The sequence below is a fragment of the Coenobita brevimanus genome, chromosome 25 (assembly GCF_032717465.1).
Source record: "Coenobita brevimanus isolate Jiangsu-jjx chromosome 25, ASM3271746v2, whole genome shotgun sequence".
In the NCBI taxonomy this organism is placed as follows: domain Eukaryota; kingdom Metazoa; phylum Arthropoda; class Malacostraca; order Decapoda; family Coenobitidae; genus Coenobita; species Coenobita brevimanus.
The window spans coordinates 9,211,487-9,224,359 of record NC_136978.1 but is presented as its reverse complement, the minus strand read 5'-3'; the positions used below and the strand labels follow the sequence as shown (position 1 = coordinate 9,224,359).

Below are 12,873 nucleotides of genomic sequence, written 5' to 3'. Positions count from 1 at the left end.
CTGTTTTCCCTGTCTGCACAACTCATTTTACACTCACACCATTCTCACACACCACTAAATCTGCTTTTATGTTATTTACTCCATTCCACCCTCAAACTACGTTCCACACTTCAGCCACCACTACCACTACCAACAAAAACAACAGCAACAATAACAACAACAACTATTACTACTACTCCTTCTACTACTACTACTAGCTACCACCACCTTATAACTGTACTTGCACTTTCACCACTAGTCTAATTTTTTACCGGAGTCATCATAAGTTCACAGCTCATTAACATCTCCATCAAACCTCATCGAAATATCCAATACCACTTCCCGTTACCACCATCTCCGTCATCCCCCACCGGTCTCTTCCCCATCATTCCTCCCTATCCCTCTCCCTCACCACTACCACCATCCCCTACCCCGGCCATCCTTTCCCCACCTTCACCCGCACCACTCTTCCTCACCACTACCCTCATCTCCATCCTCTCCCGCACCACCCTCTCATCCTCATCCACACCCACTGTACCCTCTCCCTCACCACTACCCCCTTTATAACCACTATCACCCTCGTCAAACTGAGTACATCACCCCCATTCCCACACCATCATCCTCTCCTCCACCACAAACACCAAATCTTTACCTCAACACCACAAAATCATCCCTATTACACAACTCACCTCCTCAAATCCCCCTAGTCCCACCCCGTATTCATGTGCCTCTGTCTATATCATTCGCCTCATCCCCCTTCTCTCTCCCAGACTCGTTCTTCTAGTTGCCTAATTCCCCTCCACTCCTTTCTCCCTCTCCGTGTCCCTCTCTCTTCCTCTCTAGTTAGCCTACTCTCATTCTGTCAGTCTCTCCTACCTTTCCCTTCCAGTAGGCTGTCTCCCTTCCCACCCTCCTTACCCCACATCTTTCCTCCTCTCCTCCTCCACCTCCCTTTTCCGCCTCCACTAAGTCCCGCTCCCCAGCCTCCCTCCCCTTTATGCCACACCCCCCAGTAGCCAATATCAGTATCTTTCTTCATTTCCCTCGTTTCCTCCCCAACCATCTTTCCCTTTTTTCTCCCCATCCTCCTTTCCCCACTAACCCCCTCACTCCCCATCCTTCCTCCTCACCAGTCCCCAACACCTAAACCCTCCAGTAGTGTACTTACCTCCCCATCTTCCCCTTCTTCCCACTCCCCATCCTCCCTCTCTTCTCTTTCTCTCTTCTCCCAACTATAGAAGGGTGGTGTAGGAGTGATGTTATCCTGTACATATATGGATACTATCTGTTCCCCTCCCCTTACCTTTAATTCACCTTACGATTATCAATTAGTTACCAGGTGTAGGGTGTAATCATTCTCTCTCTCTCTCTCTCTCTCTCTCTCTCTCTCTCTCTCTCTCGCTCTCTCTCTCGGCGGAGACGGGCGGGGACAAGGCACTAGTCAAGGCCGGATCACTTACACACACACACACACACACACACACACACACACACACACACACACACACACACACACACACACACACACACACGATATAAGTCAACAACATTCCTTTACAGCTCCTACACCGTTATTACAGATTCTCACATTTACGGTGCAGTATGGCACAAGTATAAAAGAAAAACACTAAACGAGTTCAAGACGCCAAGAGTTGCCTCCAGCTGTTTTTTGTTTTCGTGATCAGCTGTTCTTTGTTTACAGGATCGGATGTTTGACCAAGCACGAAGGCTCACTGGCCTGCCCGCTCGATTTGGTAAAGAGGCCAGTGTCTTTCGTTAGTGCCTTTATATTAACTCCTCTCTTTCTCTCTCTCTCTCTCTCTCTCTCTCTCTCTCTCTCTCTCTCTCTCTCTCTCTCTCTCAGTTCGTGCAACGCAAACAATTATACTCAGTACTGGAGACTTTTCGTACTGTTGCGATGGCACTACTTTCAGATTATCATTTTAGTATAGCTATTATTTATACCCTGCCCCCCCCCCCCGTGGTATATTCTTGCTACTGTCGGACACCTTTATTCGGCTTAAGGATGTTCCCTTAGTAGCCTAGTTCGAACAATCTCACACGCTGTAAATAATCCACTTCCAAAGTCTTTTACAGGCTGGATAAAATCGTTCAGATCGAAGTCCCTCATACTCGAAATAATTCGTCTGGAGGTAGGAGGAATAAGATGAAAAAAGACGCTATCCAGTAGTAGCCTCGTTTGAAAAATCTCAAAAGCTGGAAATAATTCAGTTCGAAAGTCACACACAGGCTGAATACTATCGTCTAAACCAGAAAGTCTCTAATAAACCACAGAAATTCGCCTGGAGACAGGATGACTAAGTTACAAATGACGATGGTAGTGAAAGGTGTTATGCGTTCAAGCGTTCTACACCAATTCCTGATTATATACGATATGTTCTGGACAAGTTTTTGACCAACGCCCTATCAGGTTAAGATAAAATAGGCAACCACAAGCGAATGACTCGTCAAATAATATATATTTTTTAAAACACTTTCTCAGCAAAATACCTGAAGTGAACGTGTCCATTTATTACAAACTTTTATTTCTCTCTCTCTCTCTCTCTCTCTCTCTCTCTCTCTCTCTCTCCATAATGAAGGGGAGAGAGGGGGCGGCAAAATTATGAGACTGACGTGGGGCTAGGGAAATGAGTCTGCGAAGGAGGTGGGTAAGGTAGTTGGGGTAAATAGGTAGGTACTTTGCTGGGTAGTTAGGAAGGTAGGAACAGTACGTAGGCAAGTAAGTAGGTACTGGTAATCAAGAAGGTTGGTAGGTAGGCGAGGCACCTGTCCAAAAGTATGATGGCCAGTAGGTAGGTAGGCTTATATCTCAGTCGCAGCTGGCACGTAGGTATATAAGATGGCTGGTGGGTAGGTGTATAAGTAGGTAGATAAATCACTAGACACTTTGGAAGGTACGCTGGTAGGGAGGTAGGCAGGTTGGTAGGTAAGTAAGGAGACATGCTTAATAGGAAAGTAAGGAGGCAGGAGGCATGCTGTAAGGTAGCGTTTAATGTACGAGTAAGCAGAAGAAATGTGGGTAGGTGGATAGGAGGGTGGTGTTGAGGCTAACGTAGGTAGGTAGATAGGCACTGTGATGCAGACAAGAGATGGTGAACACGCTATACGTAGGCTTGGCTAAGTGAGGGAGCCTGTGAATGAGGTTAATATATAATGTAGAATGACCATGCGGGTGGTGAGAGAGAGAGAGAGAGAGAGAGAGAGAGAGAGAGAGAGAGATGCGTGTCATCGTTATCGAGCACATGAGTATTTACAAATTCACAAATACACAATACATTCAGTTAGTGTGGCAATCAATGAATTTGCAGAACTCAGGAGTGAATGTTCTAAGGTATTTGTATTTTCTGCACCAGTGCTTGTGTGTGTGTGTGTGTGTGTGTGTGTGTGTGTGTGTGTGTGTGTGTGTGTGAGAGAGAGAGAGAGAGAGAGAGAGAGAGAGAAATATATCCGTATGTACAAGTGTTTTTTTTTTTTTTGTCCGACTCTCGGCATAGGCTTCACAGCCTGCTTCCAAGGCCCTGTAGTCCTCCTTCATACTATACCTGTGTGCGTCCATGTCTTTGTGAACATGTATGTGCATGGATATATGAGAGTGTATGGCCCAGTAGATGTATGTATGCATGTAGGTTATCCATGTAACATATGTACAGTATGATCTATATAAACATAGAGACATAAGAAGATAACTGCAATAAGTCAGTTGGACCATGCTAGGCAGCTCCTACAAAGAGTAACTAGACCACAGTAGTAAAATATTATACGTTCTGTACATCCTCAAACTGTGTAAGTATGCATGCATGTAAATAGCGTACCGGTAATGTAGGTTATATATTTATGCGTGTACGTGTGTATGTGCGTGACAAGCAATTAGGAACAGGTGATAGAGCAGCACCTGGATCCGCTTAGTAGGTGGGGAGGAGGGGTAGAGGGGAAACAGAGGGAGGGAGAGAGGGAAACCTGAGAAGAGAAAGAGAGGGGGGAGGAATTAAAGGAGAGGAGAGGATGTAATTACGGAATGGGTCAGGAGAGAGAGAGAGAGAGAGAATGAAAAAAATTTAAAACAACGTAGCGCATTAATAACAAGGACACTATACCTTACTATTATTTCTCTTATTTAAAAAATACAGTGATAATGGAGAACAACACGGAAAGAGAAAATATCAATAACAGACAAGAAAGCAATGTTGGTAGGGCTAGATAATAATAATAATAATAATAATAATAATTTGTGAGACCCAAGAAAACTGATTAAAATAAAATATAAAGAGGGAAAATAAAGCACTGTTGAAGTAGCGAGAAATCAGCTGATCAAACAAACATGGCCGCCTCCTGTCAGCTGATCCCATGAGAGAGAGAGAGAGAGAGAGAGAGAGAGAGAGAGAGAGAGATCACATTTTTATTCTTGTTTCACCTTTCCTCACTCACACCATCACTCTCACACTCACCACACCCCTTTTTACACCCTCACCCTCACCTTCACCTTCCTCCAACCACACTGCACCAGCACGTCACCGCTCTCTCTCTCTCTCTCTCTCTCTCTAAGAAATTCCCTCCCCCTACCTTCTCCACCCAGACAACAAGAATGCAGGAGAAAGCGACCTTATGTGACCTACACCTAAAGGCCAGTTTTCCGTGAACCTGACGAGAGAAACGTGGCCAGGAAGGAAGTGAATCGGGAGAACAGAGGGAGAAAGTAGGAGAGATAGATCGGTGCGTAGATCGATAGACGTAGATATAGGAGGATAGATAAGTAGACAGACAAAATAGATGGACAGTTACCGTTGATAGATACGTAGATAAACATACACGTACTGTTAGAGGGGCGGGTTAAGGAAAAACAGTAATGAAAACAGAGAGAGAGAGAGAGAGAATCATGCAGTCAACGAACCCTCATATGCAGCCACAAAGCTTATAAGTCATTAAACTCTGGAACCGGGCGTCTTGATTGGAACGTATAGCTTGTAAGTTTCTCTCTCTCTCTCTCTCTCTCTCTCTCTCTCTCTCCATTAATGTTTTCTTCACTTCCCTCTCATGTATCTGCCTATCCGTCCATGCGCCAATTCACTTCTTTCATACTTCTTCCCTCTGTTCCTGCTACCTCCATGAGATTATATTCAGTTAGGGAACGACCTCTAGTGGTGTATGAATTAATGAAGCCTATATCTAAGTTTTCTAGTTCGTGAAGCCTATCATAACCTGGAAATGACAAAAAATAAATACGGGAAATCTTGCAACGATAAACTCTTATTCTAATCACTCTTGCAACCTTCAGACGATTCTAAAGACGTCTCGTGTTGAAGCTTTTAATATATCTAACTCCTCCAGTTCGAAAGGTCTCCCATAATTAAAAAAAATATATATATATATATGGTTAGCGAGGATAAAATATATATAGTGCGACCTTGGGCTGAAGAGATGACAGACAACCTGGCAAACGTGAAGTAATCTGATATTTTGTTTTAATTTCAGTTCAGGTAACCTTACGCATTTTTTTTCCTTAAGACCAGCAGACGATGTTATTCAACTTAAGAGAGTCATTTGTAGCGATTAATACTCTTCATATTTCCTTTCATTCACTGAAGTATTCTCTCTCTCTCTCTCTCTTTCTCTCTCTCTCTCTCATTCTTACCACACTCACAAAATTTTATTCAGCTTTAGTTGTTTCACTCGTACTCTGGGGATTACTTATTTTTTTCATTGTAATATAAGCGCCGAATTTCCTGGGCTTTAAATGTCCCTTATCACCTCAGTCTTATCAATTTATCTCAGCATGATACAGTAACCCCTTCAGACTGATGACGTACTTTTCATTTTATTACAGTATAAGTAGTAGTAGTAGTAGCAGTAGTAGTAGTAGAAGTAGTAGTAGTAACAGTAGTAGTAGTAGTAGCGGCAGCAGTAGTAGTAATAGTAGTAGTAGTAGCAGCAGCACAAGCAGCAGGGACAACACTAACAGCAACAGCAACAGTAGTAGTAGTAGTAGTAGTAGTAGTAGTAGCTGTTGTTTTAATGGCCCCAGGTTCACCCGAAATGTGAACCTGAGGACTGCGGGCTTAAGTTGTGATCCTGCAGTCCGCCATCCTCCTTTTGAGATGTAGGGAGGGAACTGAGGGATGTTTGTATAACCGCGTAGTGGAACCCTCCGTTGTATCAGTGCCACTACGTGAATGCGTCCTTACTGTAGGCTACTGTCTCCATACAATTTTACTCAGCTTTAGATAAATCAGCTAGTTAAATAGTGACCTCATTAAATTGAAATATAGGTCATGACAGTGAATGAGTTAATATATTTAAGGTCGTTAAGGTAAAAAGAGTATAGACATTAACACAGGGATATATCAACGTGTACAGGTAATATAAAAAAATGGCACGTTAACCTCTTCAGCACCACTTTTTTTTTTTTTTTTTTTTTTTTTTTTTTTAACCTTCAAACGAATCTGCTCAATTCTGGAGGAATCATTTTGAAGTGACAAATCAGAAAGTCTCCAGTAGCCTAACCCCTTCACAACATGATGGGTCTCCGTAATTAATAAAACTGTCTCAAAATTCATCAGATTCAAGGGTTTCATATTGTATTGACTGCTAACTGCATTATACATCGCATAGGATACCGGTATTGAATATCCATGAATATCACGTTGCAGAGAGAGAAAAAAAAAAATTGTCTGTTATGTTGTATACAGTAAGCCACATCGATATTAAAAATGTTAACCCCTTCTGTATGATGAAACAAAACCAGCAAAAATAAAAATTAAAAAAGAAGAAATAAACCAGGTGCCGGTAGCTAGCTTTGTTATTCCGGACCACACTTCACAAAAACACTACCCTCCAACACGCTTGTAGAACACGCTCCCTATACAGTACAGCACTACAAAACTCTCTCTCTCTCTCTCTCTCTCTCTCTCTCTCTCTCTCTCGTTACAGAGGTTTTACAATTAACCCCTTCATTACGACGGTCTAGCTAATTCCTGATACCACCAACGATTAAATTCAATTAAAGATGGATCTCTCGTACCGAGGGACTTAGTAAATACAGAATTATTAACCCATTCAGTTCGAAAAGGCTCTCCGTAAACAGAATGAATAAAACCGTCTGGAGAAAGCAAGAAAGTTCAAGATGTACTAGTAGGCTAAGATATCCTCTTAGGGTACAATACTATACAGCCAACAAGAGACCTACACTGTACCGTAAATTGATATGATGAGTTTGGTTTAGCTAGGTGAGGTTAAGTTAGGTAATTAGTTTTACCGGTATTTCAAGTCACTGAGAAAACTACTTCATGGTGATATCAGCTTACATGTCAGTTCTGTTGTACAGTATACCACATTATAACTAAGTATCAGTATTCATGAAAACTGTGACGCTCCGTATTTTATGAAGGAAAAGGTTCCTTTTACATGTTATGTAAACTACCTTACTGCACAATCTTTTATATATATATATATATATATATATATATATATATATATATAAGGTCCCTCATGCAACATTTATTTTTAAGTTTCCACTTCAAGTTTCAAACTAAAAATTGTGAATAACGACAAGTTTTCGTCCTCCGTTCTTATCATAATGTTAAATACTGCGTAAGCTCTGCGTAAGGATAAAATTAGCGTAAAAAATTTTAATTACCAATGGTAAAAAAAATAATAATAATTATAATTGGACAAAGTGGAGGTTATAGCATATTTAGTCTTTTTGCTCCCCTGTTAACAATAAAATACCGGTATGTAATAAACATTTTCATCGTTCGTACAGTAATCACTTAATACATTATACAACACAATCAAATTACTGTATAAGCCTGTACTAAATGTTAACAATATACTGTGTAGTACAAGTTTCCTTCGGAGTACGTTACCGGTAGCTACCTAATACATTACATAACACCAGTACTTATAACTGTGCGTATCTTTCAACCCCGTGACTTAATTTGAACAGGTTAATCTTTACACCGTTGCATAACTGAACAGTTGCTATCTTTAAATGTCCACACTATCACCTTCCAAGAGTCACCTCCACTATCTACTTAAACCTCCTCCATCCACACACCCCTCACCCTCCCAAACCACTCCTTACTTTCCTCCATTCACATAACCACACCCAACATTAATAACAGTATCATTAAATAATAATAAATCATCGTCGTCCTAATCCCAACCGTCTCACCTTTGGATGGAATAATAATAATAATAATAATAATGATAATTCTCCCCTGGAGAGGGGGAAAAAATACTTCCCCAGTATCTCTGCTTGTCGTAAGAGGCGACTAAAAGGGGCCTTTTTGTCTCCAGCCTTTCCCTCCTTACTGTCCTCGTCTTCCGGCCTTTATTTCCCTCTAATCCTATGTCATATAGCCTAGTCATATTATGGCTTGGTGCTAACTCATTATTCGTTCCTACATAATAATAATAATAATAATAATAATCTGTTGTGGTTCTCCTGCTACTAGGTATACGGTAGCCTAATATTAGCTGAATTACTGGCATTTCACTGGTGGAGTAATAGTGGTAATATCATGCTTAACAGTAACATCAGTAATATGTATTCAGTACTGTAGACACAGTATAGTCAGGCATTGTATTTCATATCTAAGCTAGGCAGTGTATTTAATGGTTAAGTTAAAAATACCCAACCCATCCTAACCCAACCAAACCTAAGCTAGTGCAGAGGTAATTACAGTTTTTTGCGATTTTACTATTTGCCTGTGACATACAATGGTAATAGTAATAATGTACGAAAACCACCTCCTTACACCCCAACCCTTCGATAAGCGCTATCAGACACCAGGAGGGGAGACAGATAGTGAGATAAGGAGATTTTTATTAAGCCAGGGGACTGAGTGACACCGCCTTCAGACACTATCGGGACTAATTAGCGGCAGAGAAATAAAATGTGTGTGTGTGTGTGTGTGTGTGTGTGTGTGTGTGTGTGTGTGTGTGTGTGAAAGTGAGAGAGAATCCTCTAAAACACCACACCGCAACATTTTTTTTTTTTTTTTTTTTTTTGGGGGGGGGCAGTCAAAATTTGGACAGACACAATATACTGACATAAACGGCCGATTATAGTTAGGAAAATACGCACTGAATTTTTCCATTAATGTAGAAAACCGTGATGATAATTAATAATAATAATAATTATTATAATAATAATAATGGGTCATTGTGAAAATTTAAGTGTTCATCATTCAGTAACGAAAATTTGGTACTACTGACAAAAATAATACCAGTACAACATCAAGTACCACCACCACCACCACCACCACCACCACCACCACCACTACTACTACTACTACTACTACTACTACTACTACTACTGTTACACTACTACTACTGCTACTACTACAACTACTACAGCTATTATGATTACCGGTACTAATATTATAAAAAAAATCACCAACTATTATGAAAGACATGCAGAGAACTCATGAACAACAAAAACACACGTATCGTAACTTTCTCCTTAACTGTCAAGTCTGCCAGGTGCAAAAATAATGTGGGGAAATTAAATAGATGCAATGAGCGGAATGCAGAATACCAGCAACAAGTTTCTGGCGGGAAAATTTTTTGACATTTAACAAAGGGCAACTGTACTCATTGTTGTCACCCAGTGTAGCGTAACAGTTGATCTCTATGTCATATATGTTTACTAATCTATCAGTAGCTATACCTGTCTATTCCTCTACCAGACAACCCAATTTTCTATTTATTTATCGATCAGTGTCATTTATATACGAACTCTAAATGCACGTTTCAGATTTTATCAATAGGTTTATCTGTTTGATGAGTATCTATCGTCAGTCTGTCTACCTATTTGTCAATCTGCATTATCCCTGCCAGTAGTTATTAGTCTGCACTACCAACAATGATGAGCCTATCCCTGCCAGTAGTTATTAGTCTGCACTACCAACAATGATGAGCCTATCTCTACCACAATAGACCTAATCATCTTTACCAACAGTGAGGAGTGTCTTCCAACAGTGACACCTATCTTTACCAACAGTGAGGAGTGTCTTCCAGTATTGACACCTATCTTTACCAACAGTGAGGAGTGTCTTCCAACAGTGACACCTATCTTTACCAACAATGAGGAATGTCTTCCAACAATTACACCTATTTCTACCCTCTGCCAACACTAACTTATTTCTACCAAGTGACATGGCATCTCCACCAACAGTGTCTATCCTGTTCCTAGCAGTGACTATCCAATCTCTTCCTACAGTTAGTATCACCTGTCTACCAACAATGACTTTCCACCAGTGCTAGCTAGTCTCTCTTCCGACAGTACTCCTGCTGTAGTGCCTTGCTCCCACCATGTCGTCAGCGGAAATAAGATAATGGGGATAAGAATTTCCTCTCAATGCCCTTAAGCTGCCAGCCCTAACATCCACCATACTCTACGTTCTTCAATCAACTCCACATTCCATAGTAACGTCCACACTCCACATTCTAATCATATTACACGATCCACATCTTTTCCACCCCATATTCCATACATTCTTCACCAAGGCCTCTCCTTCACTGAACTGTAAATTATTCACTGAACTTCACATCTTCACCAATTGCAGACAGAATCACTGGCTAAACTCCACATTATTCCAGTTTAGTCACAACACACTTTATTTATTAAATTCAACATTAATCATCACTCCACATTCATCACTACCCTTTAGCGTACATTTATCATATCCATTCACCGCACCATACATTATTCAGATTCCACACTTTCACATCCTCCACCACATTTCATAGTCTTCTCACTCCATATTTACAAACTTCAACATATAACAGATTCTTCACATGTACAGCATGCTCAACATACTTCACGTTCCCAGCACTTGACCCTTCAATGCAATTCACATTCCTCAGCATATCCTGCCTCTCACAATGCACTCCACATTCCCAATCCATATTCTGCAAACATGTACTACACTCAACAAACGCACACACTCCACAGCCATACCCACACTTACTCCTTACTCCACATTCATACACGCACCCTACTCCACATTAACGTCATATCCATTCCCCATACCAACATTTCTCCACAATCATCCTCCATTTCACACACGCACCATACTCTACAGTAATATCATATCGACTCCCCAGACCAACTTTACATCACAATCATCCTCTATTTCACACACGCACTACATTCTGCATCAATAAACACACCCTAAACCTTATTACCACCACCACATTTCCACATCACATACACACATACTCTACCGATGTTTCACAATAGCACCACCAAATCGACTCCACCTGAACACCACACAGACCCTCCACCCCACGTCTCCTTACGCACTCTTCCACACCCACACGCTACTCCACATGCACTCCACACTGTGTAGCGGGGAAATACATAGATGGCCGCACGCACACTCCTCCCTCACCCCTTCCCTCACTCCTCCCACTTCTTCCCCTAAATCCATGCTACTCACTCCAGACTGCCGCTCCACACGCCATTAGTAATATGAACAATCACCCATCTATCCATAACTAGCCGTGGAACACCCAAAAACTGAGAGAAAGTGGGAAAATTTGCTCTTAAAAGTGAGCCAGGACAGCCCCTTGTTGACAGGACTAGGGTGTCAGCATGGACGAGACGGTCATAGGAGCTTTCGGGGACATCTTTTTTTACATCTCGTTTCCCTCCCTTCATGTCACCCTACACCTTGTCAGCCCTTCCTGCGGCAAACATGGTGTTAGGGCTATCCTGTGCTAGGGTGTTGGTACAATGTTAGGGCCGGGAAGCACGTCACCGGCTCTGTTATCTATGCTTATCACACCTGCCCGAATTCAAATGGTAAGAGCCTCGCCCCTGGTCCCCCACGCTCAAATTTTCTTTCAGGTTAATTTTGCGTTGACATTGTGGGCCGCTGCGTTCCGGCGGCCTCTCACTCCCACAGAACCGACATTCACGCCGCCAAATCGACAGGCTTGGACACTTACCGTATCGAACGTCTCGCACAAGTCTTCCAGTTGATCTTCAGTGAAGCCCGATGTACTCTCCCTCGAAGCCATTTTGTCAGACTGAGTAATCTGCGTCCCGCTGCGTTCTAGCAACTCTTTGTACACGTTATCTCCCTTCCGGAACCTCATATTTGAGCTTTTATTGATAAATCTTAATAAAATGTTATTTGAAAAATATTACTGGATTATAGTGTAAGCAGGGATTTACTGTCTGTCGCTCTGAAAGTCGGATTTAATAAGGATTATAAGTGAAGGCAAGCGAGTGCGCATGCGCGGCTGACTGAGGAGGAGGTGGCGGGAGGGAAGAATGTCGCTGAGGTGTTGGCGGTGTGGCTGCCTCGGAGAAACTCTAACACTCCTCCGCCTTGCACCCATATTATAAGCCCGTCCAGGGGAGCCAAACCCCTTCTCTTCCTCCACTTGGTTCCGGTCTACCTCACTCACGGACGTACGCGTAGATCCCGTCGCGAGCGGTGCGGGGCGGCCGATTCATTAACCCTTTGAATTTTTTCAGGCTGACATCGAATGATTTTATTTATTTCACAGAAATCAGTCGCAGAAAAAAAGTTGAAAACTGTCCTGATATATGTTTCCGCCAAGGAGTAACTTGCATATTCCAGGTAACCCCGGAGGAGATTAATTTTATCGCCTCGGAGAAGCCCGCTGCAACTATAGGGATAACACCTTATCCTATGGCGGTATTCTAGTTGGCATAGGTAATTTCGTAAGGTCACAGCGATTTATATTGCTTATTGCGACTCAATATCCTCTTGCATGTTATTGGAATAAACAATGTCGATCATATAGATACAACATAGCATATAAGGTGTAGCTGATATGCTGAATATATTCCTGAGGAAAAAGTGTTAGGAACTACCCCAGGTCAGCCAGAATGTGGCT

The 12,873-nt window shown here is 41.9% G+C and overlaps 1 protein-coding gene across 1 annotated transcript in view; it reads right to left on the bottom strand.

Moving 5' to 3' along the window:
- Positions 1 to 12,102, bottom strand: part of Fim (plastin-2 fimbrin) — a 109,764-nt gene extending 97,662 nt beyond the window's left edge. Inside the window, exon 1 of the mRNA XM_080267821.1 lies at positions 11,953 to 12,102. Within this exon, the coding sequence (XP_080123947.1) occupies positions 11,953 to 12,102 (150 nt within the window). The remainder of the gene's footprint in view (positions 1 to 11,952) is intronic.
- Positions 12,103 to 12,873: the final 771 nt, after the last annotated feature.